General features: G+C 56.2%; 1 protein-coding gene across 2 annotated transcripts; it reads left to right on the top strand.

The window, feature by feature from the left end:
• The first annotated feature begins 8,331 nt into the window (after nucleotides 1-8,331).
• LOC119107376 (ATP-binding cassette sub-family E member 1) lies at nucleotides 8,332-17,566 on the top strand. Of its 2 annotated transcripts, none has more exons than XM_037230809.1 (13): nucleotides 8,332-8,406; nucleotides 10,232-10,461; nucleotides 10,823-11,038; nucleotides 11,359-11,566; nucleotides 11,964-12,150; nucleotides 12,471-12,592; nucleotides 13,118-13,218; nucleotides 13,622-13,805; nucleotides 14,394-14,509; nucleotides 14,862-15,058; nucleotides 15,587-15,716; nucleotides 16,971-17,075; nucleotides 17,365-17,566. In XM_037230809.1, exons 2-13 carry the CDS (start codon nucleotides 10,249-10,251, stop codon nucleotides 17,410-17,412), a joined length of 1,827 nt encoding a protein of 608 aa, XP_037086704.1. In that variant the 5' UTR covers nucleotides 8,332-8,406; nucleotides 10,232-10,248; the 3' UTR covers nucleotides 17,413-17,566. The 2 variants fall into 2 exon arrangements, with proteins under 2 accessions (XP_037086704.1, XP_037086705.1); XM_037230810.1 differs by lacking the exon at nucleotides 8,332-8,406 and adding an exon at nucleotides 8,436-8,534.
• The last annotated feature ends 201 nt before the right edge of the window (nucleotides 17,567-17,767 follow it).

Raw genomic sequence — 17,767 nt, 5'->3', positions numbered from 1 at the left:
ACCCTACCGTGTGCCTGATGAGACAGCCAGTTAATCGCGCTAAATTTGCGGCTCGCCGCGACCTCTTTAATCGGCCATGAACAGCGCCGTTGGGGGCACACTGGTCCTGATCGACGGGCGTGGGAAGATCCAGCCCGAGCCCGTTACCAGTGGGTATTTGGCGCCGGCATCTGTCTAAGCCGCTGTTCAAGGTTTGGGGAGTGTGCATTGTGCAGTGGGCACTGGCTGAACGTGACTGGGCGGCTGGCGGGGTGATGAGACCGATGCGCTATGCGGTCGTCCTCGAGACACCACAACTGGAATAGGCACGTGCAATCGACAGCCCCGGGATCAAAAGAACGGGTCACGCCCTTGACCCTGATCCCAGTGCATGACGCTGCCTCCAAGTCCGGGATCCTGAATGCAACTGATTCCCATTGATTCCGAAAAGTGTAACGATTTGTCTGGTATACAGGATCTTAAAGCTCCTATGGCCAGATGAACAGCTGTCTTCTTCGGACCTACCGCGATTCATGATTCTCCCTATCTCTTTGTGGCGGGGGGTTTGCATTCTGGCAATTTATACTGACGCACAGACTATCGCTACATATACTGTGTGCGTTCCCATCAATAGCTTCAATATCTGAAGAACGAATTCAGAGGTCTTATGTGGAGTTATCCGTCTTCCACATACGAGGGTGGAGGTGCTCATTAAATGGCCTTTTTAGCGCAAACATTGGGTATATTGACAGTACTCGAGGCTTCCAACCGTGCTCATGATCGCGAGTGGGGTCGGGCAAAGTTAAGCAAAAATTACGCTTAAAAATCAAGCTACCCGAATCAAGAAAATGCCCCGCATTTCCTCGCAAACAAATGAGGTTCGCGTTATCCCAATGAGAGCGCTGAACGAAGTAATAAAGCCGCATTAGTGGAATGCGGAGGATTATTAATCAGTCAAAGTTTTCTCTATGCGTTAAAAATCTACTAACGGTGTTTCCGTGAAGGTGAAACCATATTCTCTTTCCTGGAAGGCATTGCCAGCTGGGATTTAATCTGCTCATTGACTTATGACCCCACAAGCGGAAGTGCGAAACGCGGGTGCCGCTCCACACACGTGCCGCCGGCCGGCATGACGCGAACGCCGGGACGACGCACCAATGCAGCACCAGTCACCAACGTACGACAACGACAACGTACAACAGCACCAGTCACCGTCACAACAGAGCCGGACCACCGTCCTGAGAGCCCGGCGGGTTGATGGCGGACATATGCCATCAGACAACCCCACCGGGCTGATCACACACGACGGACGAACGGGAGCCCGCTGTTCCCTGATGTCATCACGCGTGCCGGACGTCAGCCCAACCCCGCCTGAATTCTAACGGGTCACGGAGATTATCCCACCCCGCCTGACTTGTAACGGGTCACTGACATCAGTCCACCCCCGCCGGCCTTTACGAGTGGCCGACATCAGTCCTGCACTCATGATGAGTCACAGACATCAGTCCACTCCCGCCTGACCGCATGACGGGCCACGCGTGACGACCTCCTCCGTCTGCCTTCACGTCACGTCACGGACGACACCAATCCGCCCGTGACGTGCCATGTGACGCGTGCTGGTGCGTCACGTCACCCATCGCCATGCCCCTTCCGGCTGCCCTGTGACGTCTCACGGACAGGCGCCACCGCCCGCCGCCCCCGCGACTCGGGCGGTCTTTGAACCGGGCGGGCCGGTGAGTCGGACGGGACGCGGGCAATAACAACAGGCCGCACGGCGCGGCGCCGACCCCGGAAACCAGCTACGTGACGCTGCCAGAGGTCACGAGGTCACGGCGCCGACGGAGAAAGTAACGCGCCAGCAAGCGCCGAGAACGCTGCCGTAAAATTACGACGTTATTACGCCCGGTGCGGACGCGTCCTGCTGACGCCGCCGCTGGTGGCGAGGCTGAAGATTGAGAGGCGTCGCCGGCGACAGCTGAGGAATATTACTGAGTCCGGGGGAGAGTCTGCACCACAGCGGCGTCCAGTGTTGCAGGTGATGTCATGCAGAAGCATCCGCCACCTGAGCTTTCCAAGGTTGAGGGGGTGGCTTCGGGACGAGCATTCTGATCAAACAGGCGATGCCACACATCCAACACCCGCGGATGCCTACCGTATGATACATTTCCGACAGATTGCATCTTTCACCTGCTCTTCCAAAGCACATGCACCATACAAGCGCCTTTCAATTGTGTATTTTCGAGGTCGTCAACATTCCACAAGCACATGGAAATATTCACGGGCTTTTGCGCACGCCAGGTGGTGCCGTTCCTCTGAACGGGGTCTCGGTATGCCGGCCAGCACAGCAGAGCACAGCGCGCCGCCAGCCGGGCGTCCGGAGCCGCGGACGGAGCGCGCCCGCCGCCGCTCAGGCGCCGTTACCGCGGCGCCGCCCTGTGCACGTGTTCACACCGTCGGCCAGCGCTCGGAGGGTGGCCGGGCGGAGCGGGCCGCGGCGGGGCGGGGGCGCTCGGTGCCAGCCGGGGCCGAGTCGCCACCTTTTGACGCGCGAACAAAGCGGGCGATGGAGCGACACGTCCGGGCGGCGGTCACCGCCCGGCGCGGACCGGTCACCGCCCGGACCGGCCGCGACGCCGGCGGTCACCGCCCGGTCACCGACCGGTGGTTGTCGCTGGTCGGATCACGACAGGCCTCGCATGCGCCGGAGGCGTGCGGAGGCGGGGTCAAACGTGCGAACACGTACACACCGCACACGCCAGGACACAACACCGCACACGCGACGGACCGGCCGAGACTAGAATATGACAGGATCACAGTTTCTGCGTGGACGGTAGGCGGACGGATTTGTTACATTGGAGATCGCGGCTCACACCGCTCGACAGCATTGGTGAGCACTGACTAGCATATCATTTCACACATTTTGAGAGCGTTGCTGACAAAAAACACCAGTTTCCGTTCATCCACTTCAAAGCATTGATGACTAGAGTTTTTGAGATCGCTCTTACAGCCTGCGCGACGTAGCCAGGATGGCGCCTGGCTATGTCGCGAACAACATTACACCGAACCCTTAGAACTCATGAGCCGGAAAGTACATCTGAGACGAGTTGTGAGGCACAACATCAAGGGCACTTCTCATTGGCGTCACTGTAACGAAGAGCAAAATCACGCGGCACGACCGGTTCAACATCTGGCTTCGGCACCGACGGAGCCCAAAACTTCACACTGAATACAAGTGCATCACTCCGAGTCGCCAGTGGGCCGGACGCGCGGGGACAACGCGATGCCCAGACCAATCACTCATGGTATCAGTAGCAGCCGTCCTTTAAAGCCACAGACGGTAACGCGCGCGCTCGCCTCGTGTTACATTCCCTGGGCTCCGCGTCCACGAAACCGTCCTGGCAGGCATGCTGGACTCCATACGCACTGTGGTTTGCAAGCAGGGACCGCTCGGGCACCCGGTGCTGCGCGCACAACACCATATTTGATTTCCGGTCATTCTTATGCAAAGCATCGTCCACGCTTACACAACATCAGGCATTTCACAAGGATCCTCGCAACCCATGTAGTTGACCCAAATCTGATAATATCAAGGCACATTACGAGTGATTTGCGATTACTCGGACCACAGTGATTTGCGATTACTCGGACCACATGGTGCGTCTCGGCGTGGTCATTAATCGCCGGCGCTAAACGACGCGAGTCATCGCGTCGGTCACGGACAGTTGGCGCACCTCTGATAAGCCTTGAGTCCGCTAGATGACTCTGCGTCCACAACGTCCCGTCCTGTCGGGTTGTGCTGCGTTGAGTCAAGTCATGAAGACTACACAGCGTTGCATCGGAGGAAAGACAGGTTAACCTGGCATGCTTTGAAAACATCATCCTGATGTTTTCCTGGGTCCTGAAACATTCTCGCGTGGCGCTCCACTCTCTGCTGGCGTAAGCCAACCTCCCTACTGTCCCGCTTCGCTCCGCGCCCGTCTCAGACTAGCTGAGTGTGGCCTGCCGGCGGCGGCTGTCCGTAGCTGACCTGCACCAGCCGGACAGAGCCCAGCAGCGCGGCCAGCGGACGCACTAGCTCCTCCAGCAGCTGGGCCAGCGGCCGCACCACCAGCACCAGCGCGGCGGCCAGGTTGGCCAGCAGGGTGGCGGCCGGCAGCAGGAGGGAGTCGTGCAGCGCCACGACGGCCGGCTTCAGCAGGTGGTCTCCCAGCAGCTGGACGGGTCCGACGGCGACCGGCCGCACCACCGCCTCCAGAACAAACCTGCCGCACGGACACGGAGCGTGCCACCACGTGGAGAGCGGCGGAGGGACCCGCGCTGAAGTACTAACAACTGTACCTGGTTCAGGCACTTCTGTGCGGCGGGGGCATAAGGTCGTATCTCTTTTTCATAGCAGCACTAAACACAACGGGATTCCAATGGGGACCGCAACACGGCGCCGCGCCGCGTTGCCCCCCCCCCCCCCCGCCAGCCGTGCCCTGACCTGAGCAGTGAGTAGAGGAAAGTGGTGACCAGCAGGACGGGGACCGAGACCACGTAGAACAGCTCGGCCCACATGCGCATCAGCTGCTGGTGCGAAGGCCGACCGTACAGCTTCAGCAGACGGGACGGGTTCTGGTCACCGAGGCTCAGCGTCCTGCGCGGAAGATAGCGGCCAACGCTGCTGACACTTGGACACGCGAGAGGGACGGTGCAACATCGCTCGGGGAACAGCTGAGGCACGCGGACGTGGGGTAGATCGGAGCGATGGCATGATCATGATCAATGGCGGCTGAGTGCAAGCTTGAATCAAGACCGATGATGACAGAACTGATGCTTTTTGCTCAGATATGGGGGACGGAGCTCAGGTTTCAAGTAGCAATACCAGAAAATAACCGATGTTAGAAGCTCCCGTGATCAAAGTAGATCCTAGATTTGAAGCCCGGTGGTTGAAATGCAGTGGCAAAACTCGGCTTACAAGCCGCCGCCCCAGCAGCATCAGGGCGCACCTGGAGTCCCCCTTCGAGAAATGGTAGCTGGTGGCGGTGACCGCCAGTGCTCCACACTCTGACAACGGTTCCTCGACCAGCGGCGTCGCGGGGCGGAGGCTGGACGAGCCGCGCCGGATGGAGCCCGCTGAGTTGATGGGCTTCAGACCCATATCTGCGGCGTCAAAACATGTACAGCACACGTGGCAGCATGCGTAAATGGGCATCATCGTGCCCGGTCAGTGATGAGCGCGCACGGACCCAAAACAGCTGACGGCGGCGATAAGTTATATTTGCGGTCCAAACACGCCCGTTGCTTTAAAAGGCGGCAACCTATTGCTCTAAGCCCACAAATGGCAGTCACTGGCCACGTTTGTCGCGCTAGTTCAACGATGAGCGCCACGCAAGCCGCCGTCAGCGAACAGACACGGTACCGGCACGCCGGCGGACGGCGATACGCACGGGACAGGCCGGAGAGGACGGGCGGATGAAGGTGGGACGGAGAGGGCGGCAGATCGCGGGTAGGTCTGTAGCCCTCGCCAAAAATTGTCTGAAAAACACTGACATGTCATGGAAGCAGCCAGCTGCATGGGTGTGGCCACGTCTCTAAAATTGTGGGGTGGAGGAGGAGACAGATCGCAATTAAAAGGGTCAAAGCGACATCTCGTAAACATCCTCGACACCTTAATATTTTCATGAACATTCTAAAAGGCAAGCAAGAAAAATATCCCTCCCATCCCACTCAAGTGGTCGCACACACAGCTGCTCGGCATGACTTCAATACGGTCGACGCTTACGTCCGCCGCAGATCACCATAATTACTGCGACTCATGTACCACGACTCCACATCGCACGGCGATACGCGTCATGCGAGTTATCCACATCGCTGAAACGCGGCACAACACGCGGCATGGCGTAGGACACCGCAAACCTCCAAATCCCGCAGTCACGCCAGCCGCGCGCGGGTCAGAGCCGCCACAGTTGATACAGGCTATAGGACCGGTATGGCCGCCGCTCACCCTGACTGGCGGTGTATCGGACGGGGCCGCCCTGCTCGGTGTGAAGCAGGGGCAGCGGCTGGGCGGAGCGGGGCCGGGCGCCGGGGGAGAGGTCCAACACAGCCCCCGGGTCAGGGTCACGTCCTGAGGACGACGGCTGGTCAGAGGGGAGGGGGACGGCGCCGGGGTTCACACAAAGTTTGACACAGCCCCCGCGTCAGGACTGGGGAGCGCGGCTGCTGAGCGGATCGGTTCAAATTAACCCAGGAGTGGGGGCAGGTCTTGAGGACTACCTCAGGAGCTGTGCGTGAACTTAACATGAGGCGACAGCGAAAGCGACGCAGGCGTGCTTGACGTGCCTCCTCCCAGCAGTCAAACAAGTCGGCTGGCAGACGCGCACTGCCCAGGCTTGCGTTCTCAGCTGACGCGCGGCCCAGGCCGCTGCGTCGGCGCGACTGACTGAGATCCCCGCTGTGAACTCACCGGCGTCGGCGGCTGATGACTGGTGGTCGGCGTGGTCGGAGGAGACAGTATACTCGGACCGCTGTTGCCGGCCCGGTGGCCGGGGCTTCGGCCGCGCCACCCTCGCCCCTCCGTCGTCCGTCTCTGGTCTGGCAAGCAAGCCTTGACCAGGTCAGCTCACACTCAACTTGTGGGATACTAGGTCAATCTCGGTCGGACATGCAGACCAGTGGTCAACTCAGTACTGTCAGGAGGATACCAGTCTCATAGAAAATGCAAATGAGTGAGTGCAGTCCAGGACTTCAAAAATTAACAATAATTTTAAACATCACTTTGAATAAAATGCTGAGGGTGCATACTCAAAGAAATACTCAAAAGCTCAACATGTCATATCTAGGTATGCCTGACTGCTATATGGAATGTCATCCCAGAGCAAACCCCTGTCTGGCCACACACCACTGCCTCCATCACCAACACCCACCTGAAGTTGAATGGTGGCTCCGTTTCAGGGTCGGCCTTCACTGGCCTCTGTCTGGACTCAGCCTGGCGTTGTTTGGGCTGGGGCTGGCGCTGTGGACCGCCCCTTGGGGAGGCACTGGGTGCCAGACCATCCCCCACTGGTGGTACCCCCACCGGCTCCTGGACTGATGCCCGGGACACATCCCTTGACTGGTGATTCCCCCTCCTCTTTCCTGGTTGGTGTGGGCCTGGAACAGGGCAGGGCAGGTTGTAAGCAAGCACAGAGTCACTGTTGTATGGCATAAATGGGGCTTTGACTAGGAACAAAGCAGGCTGGATGGGATGGCAAACTTTTATAATTTTGTAAATTTCCTCTGCTCCCTTTTCCCTGGACTGAGGTGAATTAGAGGTCACCCTGAGGCAATGTCATGTTGACACATTTTGTTAAATAACCCTTGATAATGCTACAAATTTTCTGGTAATTCTGCAATCATTGCACAACACCCATAGGCCCCAAGGCACAAATATACTGTAGCAGAATACATGTGCAAAAAAGCAAATGTATAAAAGCAGGGCTCTAAAAACAAATAATGGATTACTAACCATTTGGCTTCTTTAATGGAGCTGAATATTGCGCTTGCTCCTGTTCTGGCTCACTGTCCCAGTCTGAGTCAGCCATTGGAAATGCAGTATCTGGACAGCCATAGCATGTCATAAACATGCAATCAGAAAAGAGGTCAAATACACATATCTAGCCATCCTGGCCATTCCATCAGACAGCACACTGGCCTATTAAAGCTTCTGTGGGATATAAATGACCGGCAGGTTTACAAAAAGCCCTCCAAAACTGCGTAGAATTCCGGTAGTCAAACATTTTGTAGGTTACCAGAGTTACTGCCTTTAACTGGGCACTGTTTTATAAAATTTGCGTCGTCATACTCTGCCTGGCATATATGTCATGGCATATACATTGTAAGCCGTCTTGGTTTCCTTTCCAGTACTCAAAAGAACAACCGCGCCACCCACCTTGACCCCGTCGGCTGTACAGCGTGATAACTGAGGAAGGAATGCTGTTTTCATTAGTTTTGGTTTTGTTTACGCCCAACCACTGTATTTATTGCGCAGGTTTGGCCGCTTGTTATGGTAAACATTAATCTAGAACCATTGGTATATCTACTTTTGGGCAAAAATATGGTACTTTGTGAGAAATGGCAGCTATAAAAAGAAAGAAGTAGTTTTTAAGGTGAATTTAAATTTTTTTAACATATTTCCTTCTGCCCAAACAAACATAGAGAAGTCATCAAAAACTGCTACAAAAACAGCGCACATCGCCCGACCTCCAACCATCCACGCCTCCATGTTTCAAGCCACGAAGGACAAAACTTTATTTAATGACGTCATAAAAAAATGTTTAACGAATCAAAGCGTAGGAACAATCGTACATGGCATCATATATTTCCCTTGTAAGTATTTGGTTTGCTCACGGGTGTCTCCTGATGCCGGTTGGGTGTTCTCTTTCTGCCCTCACCCTTCGTCGAAAGGTACTTTCTCCTTAGTCGCGGAATATTTTGCATTTGTTTGTCGTTTTCCATGTTTGTGTATCAGTAAGACGTAGCTGCATTGAAGAACCAATCGGTGCTCTTATCCTTAAATGCATCAGATCGTCAGAGTAGGTTGGAACATGCTTTTGTTTTGGCCATATGCTGATCCGTTGCGTATGTTAGATTGTGCGTATATTTCTGTCCTTTCGCTAACGTGGCTGAATTTGGGCTAGTAGATGGAGTGGCGTTTTGTTTGGTGGTATTGATATGTAAGATTTAAAAGAGACACAAAAATGTGCTGTATGAATGGAAAGTCCTGCATGATTACTGCAAGTGTAATGTCCATCATGAGGCTCAGAGCCAGTCTTCATAAAACCATCCTCTGCACTGACCACTTGACAGCTATCAATGCGCTGAATCTTGGGCAGATTTGCATCAAATGCTGGCCTGGCAATAATGCTTTTTTAAAGATACTTGCTGAAAGAAGGTTTGGGGTTATTTTCCTCTGATTTACCTGACAATGTCATGACTCTTTGCAACATTGACTTTCTATGTACTGAAATTGATGGAGGTTATGTCCCAAGCTCAGACTGTCAAACATATAGTGCGCATACTGAAAAATTATTGTTCTGAGACTTGGCAGAATGCTTGATAGGTTTTGACATAATGTGTGGATTGCAGCCTAGGTTCACAGTAAATTGTGAAATTGAGCTGGATGATAGGTTTTATGTTACTGTATAACCTAAATGCTATTTAGGATAATACAATGTCTTTAACATTAGAAATATTAGCATGCCAATAGGTAAACAAGAACTGGGGTGATGTAAATAACAGGTTGATGGTATACAGTCCTCAAACTATATCATTGAATGAGCCATGTTGGTAATCAAGGTTTAAAGAAATGTGTGGGAATGATCTATGTTTATGGGTCATGGTTATCATTATCATCATACCTGCATTACCTGAAAAACCACCTCATGCATGATATTTGGCAGTACCAAGCTCACCTGAATCACTCAAAATGAAAGAGGAAACAATTTTGACCAATAGTTATATTATCCTGCTTTACTTTCTCAGCATGCAGCTGTACAGGTGATCTAGTGGGCTTGGGTTTTGATGGTGTATGGCGACTAAGAACATGTTTTACATTAATATGTGAGTGGTGGATTAGGAAAACAATAGGAGTGGCCAATACTACATTTGTATGTGTTTTTATTTTTAATTGGATAAAGGCTATCAGATTTATATCAGTTTAGTATTAGTATTAATTTCTGGGGGGGGAGGCATTCAAACTATGAATCATACAATTTTGTATGTCATTCTAAGATGCTAGAATGTTGAAATAAAAAAACACTTTGGAATGTTGAACAATGGCTTGGTTCAACAAAGATGACAAAATAATCAACATTATTTTAGTTTGCTTCATCAGATTACATGGGCATGTATGGAGATATGATTGCAGATGGATTTTCAATGAATTTTGGGATCTTGTTTTTGTAGTAGTTTGAAAATCATAAATGGAGGGGGATTATTCATACAAGACCTGTGATAGGACCATTCATCTCCACCTCCTGTTAAGTCACAGAAACATAGGGTCGGTTGGGCAGTCAGTCATGTGCGTAGTTCACTTGGCATCAAGTGGCCTCAAAAGTCAACGTGCGGGGAACTCCTCTCCTGCGTCTCTCCTGTGTCTGTGGACATAGTAGACACTGTAGACATCTGTGGTCGCCGTTTCCGGAGTAACCCTCAGCTGTGTCTATAGACATAACTCGGCACTAGAGGTCACTGTTTCCGCGAGTAACCGGCCGCGTGCCCCGCCCGGCAGGGTGACCCACGGCAGTCATGTCCAAGCGACGCGGCGAGGACGAGGGCAGCAAGCTCACCCGTATCGCCGTCGTCAACGCCGACAGATGCAAGCCCAAGCGGTGTCGGCAGGAGTGCAAGCGCTCCTGCCCAGTGGTGCGCATGGGCAAGCTGTGCATAGAGGTGACGCCCAACGACAAGATCGCCATCATCTCTGAGGAGCTGTGCATTGGCTGCGGCATCTGCATTAAGGTGGGTGAGAGGCGTTCACGTGCGTCCCACTGCTGTCATTCACTTCTGCTTTGTTGTTAGTGTTGATGCACTGATCTCGTGTTTTGCTACATTCTGTTGGAGGTGGGATTCTATGTGTTTTGTAATGCATGCTACTGCGTGTACATTGGCATTGCCAAAAGGTGGGAAACACACCATTCAGTAGAAAAATGTGCTTTGCATAGTGTCTCAGCTGTGTTTGATCAGGTAACCTGGGTGCTGTTGCTAGGCCCTAGATGGGCACACTGATTCACTGCTAGATACCCTAAACGGACGTCAAATGTCGGTCAGGTACGTGCCGCCGCCCAGCTTCTGTCGTTCACCATCCGCGCCCGCCTTTCAGAAATGTCCGTTCGACGCCATCAACATCCTGAACCTGCCCAGCAACCTGGACAAGGAGACGACGCACCGTTACTCGCAGAACTCGTTCAAGCTGCACCGGCTGCCGATCCCGCGGCCGGGCGAGGTGCTGGGCCTGGTCGGCACCAACGGTATCGGCAAGTCCACCGCGCTCAAGATCCTCGCCGGAAAACAGAAGCCCAACCTGGGCAGGTTCAATGTGAGTGGGCAGCACCGGGGCGGTGTGAGCGACCCGCCGCGGCGGGCCGGGTGGGCGCCAGTCTGCCGCTGCGGGCCGCTGACCGTCTCCCCTGACATGAGCGCTGTCAGTTTGTGCAGGCTCGACAAACACCGGCTTATTTATATGTATAGAGCGAAGGTTTTGTAGGCATTGGCTATGTGCGTCGTTGTTCATCGTTTGTTTGTCGATGGGGTTGTTTTTTATCGGTCGGAACGTCTGTTGTAATTCCATCACCGTATAATCATTGCCGCACTGCGAGACTGCTTGCCTCGGTTGTCTCATGCTGGGCCCGTCCGCAGGATCCGCCGGACTGGACGGACATCCTGACGTACTTCCGCGGCTCGGAGCTGCAGAACTACTTTACCAAGATCCTGGAGGACGACCTCAAGGCCATCATCAAGCCGCAGTATGTGGACCAGATTCCCAAGGCGGTGCGCGGCTCTGTCCAACAGCTCCTAGACAAGAAGGACGAGATGGGCAACCAAACGGAAATCTGCGAGGCACTTGGTGAGAAAGGGCATTGCTGAGCTGACCTTATACGGGTCGACGTGTAGCGTGTGATTGTCGTTAAGAGGTATTTGATAAGACTCTGCTGAAGAAAGCCCTGCGTGGTTTTTGCATTGAAAGTTTAATTATCTTTGTCCCTGGGAGGTGGGGCATGGGTGTGGAAAAACATGGAGAGGTTTCTGTAGTATCTTCGGTGCACTTGACTGATCTGAAGGCTTGCTGTCTTACTATTATCTTGGACTCCCCTCTCGCTCCGAAACTCCCGCTGCTTCTGCTCCCACTCCCACGCGGTTTAACGGACCAGACGCTATAGTGCCGACCTTAATGTTAGCTTTTTCGCCTTAGACCGCACGTAACAGTCGCATGCGCGCCGCCACTCACCACTCACCGCCGGCAGACTTGAACAACGTGCGGAATCGCAACGTGGAGAACCTGTCGGGCGGTGAGCTGCAGCGGTTCGCCTGCGCCATGGTCTGCATACAGAAGGCGGACATCTTCATGTTCGACGAGCCCTCCTCCTACCTGGACGTCAAGCAGCGTCTGCGGTGCGCCATCACCATCCGAAACCTGGTGTCGGAGAAAAAGTGAGCGCTGGCATTGGTGTGTCCCGTAATTCTGGCCGACGACTGTCGGGTGTCCGCCTTCGGAGCGCTGCGTATTGGTCCGCCTTTTGTTTTGGCGACTGGCCACTGCACACAAAGCGGTTGGCGTCGCTGTCACGATGCTCTTTGATTGGTCACACACCAATGCTCTGGGACAGTGAAGTGACCCAGCCCTCAGCTATGCGAGCGACTGCTCCGCATATCGCACAGCAGCCAACTTGTGGGGATTGAAGAGAAACCATTTTGTTTGGGAGCTCGGCGACCGGTGTCTAAAGCCGCGTGCTGCGTGTGACCTCGGCCAGGTACGTGATAGTGGTGGAGCACGACCTGTCGGTGCTCGACTACCTCTCCGACTTCATCTGCTGCCTGTACGGCAGACCGGGCGTCTACGGCGTCGTCACCATGCCCTTCTCCGTGCGGGAAGGTGGGTCACTGGCCGGCCCGCCGAGTCAGCTCCGGGGAGCCGGTAGCGCGTGCGATCGGACCTCGCCTTCAGCCGTTCTCTGAACAGCGGCTAGCCGTGCGTCGCCGGACCGGGAACTAGCCGGCGCGCACCGGCATTTATGTTGCACGGGTAGTGTTCGGGTCGGTATTGGCCCTGCGTCGCTGGCGGAGGCCGACCTGAGAGGGAGTCAACCGAGCTAGTTCAGTGCACAGTAAATGCGGAAGAAACCGAGACCTGCGTTGTCGCGAAAAATACTGCTGCAAACCTGATAATACTCAGGTTTCGCCCCCAAATGCATGCCATTGTCCTACCGTATACGTCTGTTTTACTATAATATCCAGGGGAATGAGGGCGGGGGGGGGGGGTCGGCTGCAAGAGTCATACAGAGTCTATACTATCTCCTATTTGACTGAAATCGTTGCGTAACACATGAGACGCGACGTACTGGCCGCCGGCTTGTGACGCGTGGCGCTGACAGCTGACGCCGCTGCCTCTGCCCGGCAGGCATCAACATCTTCCTGGACGGCTACGTGCCGACGGAGAACCTGCGCTTCCGCGACGTCTCGCTCGTCTTCAAGGTGTCCGAGTCGGCCATGGAGGAGGAGGTAAGCTCGCGGTGGCGGTGGGACGGGCCCGCCGCCCACCGGGCTCAGCCCTGTGACCGGTGGGCGTTCCGACCCACCACGGAACGGGCGGGCGGCTCCGGCGCCCGCGACGGGCGGTGGGTCGTCAGAGCTGCGATGCCGTGGTTCCTGTCGTGGTCTGGCGGCGCAGCCCGTCCGTCTCGCTGCCGTGCCTCTCGTCGGTTCACAGCTGCTGTCATGGTGACAAGAGCGGGTCTATGTTACTTCGACTCTTGTGGATGCTGGAGCATCGAAGTGTGCGCGGCACAGTGTGATACAAACGTGTCCCCACGAAGGCCGTCGACGTGCGTCGAGGTGCGGCCCTTGCGGCAGCCGGCCGCCGTCCTGCGGCCCGCCTGACCAAGCTGCCGGCACCGCTTCTCAGGTGAAGCGGATGGCCCGCTACACGTACCCCGACATGAAGAAGAAGATGGGCGAGTTCGAGCTGACAGTGCACGCCGGTGACTTCACCGACTCCGAGATCCTGGTCATGCTCGGCGAGAACGGCACCGGCAAGACCACCTTCATCCGCATGATGGCCGGCAGACTCGCGCCGGACGAGGGCGCCGGTACGTAGGGAAGGGGAGAAGTGTTTGCCAGAGAAAAGGAGGGATCTGACAGGGAGGAGGAGAGGCCTCCGTCGGGGACGAAGAGAGGCCTACGTCGGGGAGGAAGAGAGGCCTACGTCGGGGAGGAAGAGGTCTGTCGAGGGGGAGGAAAGACCCGTCAGGGAGGAAGAGAGGTGTGTCAGGGAGGAGAAGTCTCTGCTAGGAAGGAAGAGAGGTGTAACGGGCTGCCTTGGATGGGCGAAAGACGAGAGTGGGATTTTTGGGTGGTAGGTTTAGTGATACAGGAAAGGGCTGTGCTCGGAGCCGATAACGCAGCTCCCTCTTTACTGCAGTGGTAGGATGGCCATTTGGCTGCTGTGTCGAGCGTATTTTTGGAGGCTTCCAGTATGGAATAGATGGTTCGCACGGATAAGGTTTTCATTTTCATTGTCCTACGCGTTGTTAGTTCAAGACAAAAGCGGTGCTTACTTACGCATCTTCCTAGCGTCGATATAAAGGCAGCGGCTCTGCGTCCGATTACCGGAGTCACCCCGCGCATGAGACTCACCGGAGCGCCGACTCCGACACCCGCCTGCCGCACCGTTTCAGAGGACGTGCCTCAGATGAACATCAGCTACAAGCCGCAGAAGATCTCGCCCAAGTCGACCGGCACCGTGCGTCAGCTGCTGCACGAGAAGATCCGCGACGCCTACATCCACCCCCAGGTACAGACTCGAACGTCGGCTGCCCTCTGCTGCAGCGCCGAGGCGGCCGCTGCCGGCGATGCGCAGCCGCCTCCGCGAATCGGGTCCGGCGTTCTCTGGTCTGTGTTGATGTTGGTACAATTGCAAATGAGCCGTAAACCGAAGCTCTGTCGAGGCGTTACTTGCTTAAAGGCTATTTTCTGCTAGTGCCGGTCTGGTGCCGTACCATGCCCCGACCGAGGTGCGCGGCTTGCGGCCGCGCTGCGGTGGATAGCGCGCGTCTGGTGTGGCGCCGGAGGCCGCTCGTCCCCGGTGCCGCCCGCGCGCTCGGCACGCCCGGCACCTGACCGCCCGCGCCCTCCGCCACCGCCAGTTCGTGACGGACGTCATGAAGCCGCTCAAGATCGACGACATCATCGACCAAGAGGTGCCGAACCTGTCCGGTGGTGAGCTGCAGCGGGTGGCCATCACGCTCTGCCTGGGCAAGCCGGCCGACGTGTACCTGATCGACGAGCCGTCGGCCTACCTCGACTCCGAGCAGCGACTGGTCGCTGCCAAGGTCATCAAGAGGTCAGTGGGGGGGGGGGGGGGGGGGGGGGGTCGCGGCGGCGCCTTGTTGCGACAGAGAGCGCCGAAATGTTGGTCTACAGCGGCCGGCGACGTGTGAGTGGTTCAGTCAAGGCTGTTGAGATTCCCAAATGTGTGACACTCGTCCGCACGCTTTGAGTCAGAGCAGCGTTTGTCGCCCTCGGGGTCATCAGAAGGTCATCGCTGAGGAGCCTGCTGGCCTGCCGCGGCTGCACCCCGGTGACTTGAGATTGGTGGCGTGTAACCGACAGGTAGCTCGGTGTTGGCTCAGCTGCTTCGGCAGGCCCGCACTGAAGCATGTTTGCCACCTGTGTTTGGTGTTGGCTATTTATTTATAGTGAGTTTGTTCAGCTGTTCAGGGCCGCAGATGACTGCGTCGTTTTTGCAAAGCTTTCAATGCAACCGACCAGGCAGGCTTTTGGTGACGCGGGTTCGTTTGATAGTCTAAGTCGTCGTCTAAGGTCTAAGTCGTCTAAGGCGTCGCTCACCGCGTGGACGGCGCGTCGGCAGGTTCATCCTGCACGCCAAGAAGACTGGCTTCGTGGTGGAGCACGACTTCATCATGGCGACGTACCTGGCCGACCGCGTGATCGTGTTCGAGGGCCAGCCGTCGATCTCGACCGAGGCCAACTCGCCGCAGGTGAGGCGGCGCGCACGGCTCAGCGGCGGTGGCGCGCCGCCGCCGGACGGCCGCACGCCGACGGCGCGCCCCCGCGTGCCGGAAAACGGCATTGTTTGTTTGCTGGCGGCTTGGGATGTACTGAGTCACGTGGCCTGTGCTGTTTGCGGCAGGCTGAGTGTGAACGTTTTGTGTCTCGTTTGTGTCCCGGTCGCCCGGCTGGAGGTTGAGAAAGTTGGGGCGGCATTCCATCATGCGCGGCATGTTTCGGGGCGGTGATTGCTGTTGCGGTTGCCACTTGGTTATTGGCGGATGACACGCGGGACACCGACGATCCGTGTGGTTATTGGCGGACGACACACGGGGCACCGGCGATCAGGATGGTAATTGGTGGACGACGCACGGGACACCGGCGATCAGGATGGTAATTGGTGGATGACGCACGGGACACCGAAGCACGTCACCGGCGGGATGGTCTCGGCGTCGGAACAAGTTGCCAACGTGTCGGTCCGTCACACGGTCAGGAAAGAGGGAGGGAAGGGCACGGTTGTGTGCGCTTGCCGTCTGGTGTTAGGGTAAGGTGAATCGCAGTTACACGCCGGTGTCGTAAGTGTCGAGGGAACTCTGTGACTTCTGTAAAGAAACGTGGACAAGAGATCGTAGTGCACGAACTTGACCAACATGCGTGTCACGTAGAGCATAGGGTAGACATCGCTCGGGGATCGAGAGAGAAAAGCTCCAGGAAGACATGCAAATTGCGTTGCTTTTATCGCAGAACGGATCTTGGTAAAACCAATGAGAACCATTTTATACCAAAATCAGCCAATATTACCTTTGATGCGGTATTGCTGCTGCCTTACTCTCCCATCCATGGGCAGCTTTTACACGTTTAAATGCAAGTTGTGCTTGTGTTAACTTCCGTCATGATAGACCTATGAAGCCGGTTCGAGCCAGACTTGGCCTCTGCGCCCACTGCTGTGAAATGTGCGGAAGGATTTGCTAAACATTGGCAAACTCCTGGCCAGTGGCTTGCGTAACCTGTCTGTGACGCACACATCCGCCCACTGCAAACTGGAGCACTGGCGTCGGATTTGACTGAGGGACTGCGCCTCAGGCTGGGTCGGGCTGGGCCTCCGGTGACCCAGCGTGGCGCGATGGCGGCGCTCTTAAATGGCGACACACGTCTGCTGGCTCAGGCACGGACGCTTCTCCGTGTGGCTCGGTGCTGTGTGACACTGCTGGCCTGTGGTGACGTGCGGGGTCCGGCTGCCGCAGACGCTGCTGGCGGGCATGAACAAATTCCTGTCGCAGCTGGAGATCACGTTCCGGAGAGATCCCAACAACTACAGGCCCAGGATCAACAAGATGCACTCGGTGAAGGTATGACAGACAGTACAGTCTGCCCGATGCATGGACGTTTGGATGCGCCCTCGGGGTTTTGTCTGGTGGCACAGTAAGGTCAGCCAATGTAGGCTCGCGTGGTCAGCCCAGCTGATGAATGTTGCGTGCTTCTCAGGCTTGTTGTTCTTCCAGGGCGCGTCATTGAAGTCCGCCGCCGATTTTCCAGTTGTTCAGAAAAAGTGCATCACACCCAGTCGTTTGCCGATACCGATACCGGCCCTTTCACTGCCGCGCTTGCCTGGACTGATATCCTCGCCTCTGCCCGCAGGACACCGAACAGAAGAAGGGTGGCAACTACTTCTTCCTGGAGGACTAGGTCTGCTCTGCTGACCGCGGTGCTGGGCTCACACTCGTACCGAAGCCACCCCTGATCTGACCTGACGTGACCTGACGTGACGTGACGTGACCTGACCTGACCTGCGGCTTCTGAAGCCCTGCACCGTCTGACGGCGCGCCGGTGGCGCAATACACAGATCAGGGGACGGCGTGTCTGGAGGTGACTGAGCTGCGCTGCGGGAGAGGGAGCGGACCGACCGCCTGGGACGGAGCGTGCCGCTCGGCTGGTCCGCCTGCCGGGCGGGCCAGCCGCGTGGCACGGAGGGCGGACCAGCCGCGTGGCACGGAAGGCGGACCAGCCGCTTGGCACGGAGGGCGGGCCAACCGCGTGGCAC

This window comes from Pollicipes pollicipes, unplaced genomic scaffold, assembly GCF_011947565.3.
Source record: "Pollicipes pollicipes isolate AB1234 unplaced genomic scaffold, Ppol_2.1 Scaffold_6686;HRSCAF=7923_pilon_pilon_pilon, whole genome shotgun sequence".
Taxonomy (NCBI): domain Eukaryota; kingdom Metazoa; phylum Arthropoda; class Thecostraca; order Pollicipedomorpha; family Pollicipedidae; genus Pollicipes; species Pollicipes pollicipes.
Note: the sequence above shows the minus strand (reverse complement) of the source record. Positions and strands in the feature narration are given on the sequence as shown.

Coding starts and splice junctions, on each gene's coding strand:
- LOC119107376 (XM_037230809.1), top strand. CDS start 10,249: ATGTCCAAGCGACGCGGCGAGGACGAGGGCAGCAAGCTCACCCGTATC. Junction 11,567..11,963: donor GGAAATCTGCGAGGCACTTG/GTGAGAAAGGGC, acceptor CACCGCCGGCAG/ACTTGAACAACGTGCGGAAT. Junction 14,510..14,861: donor ACGCCTACATCCACCCCCAG/GTACAGACTCGA, acceptor CGCCACCGCCAG/TTCGTGACGGACGTCATGAA.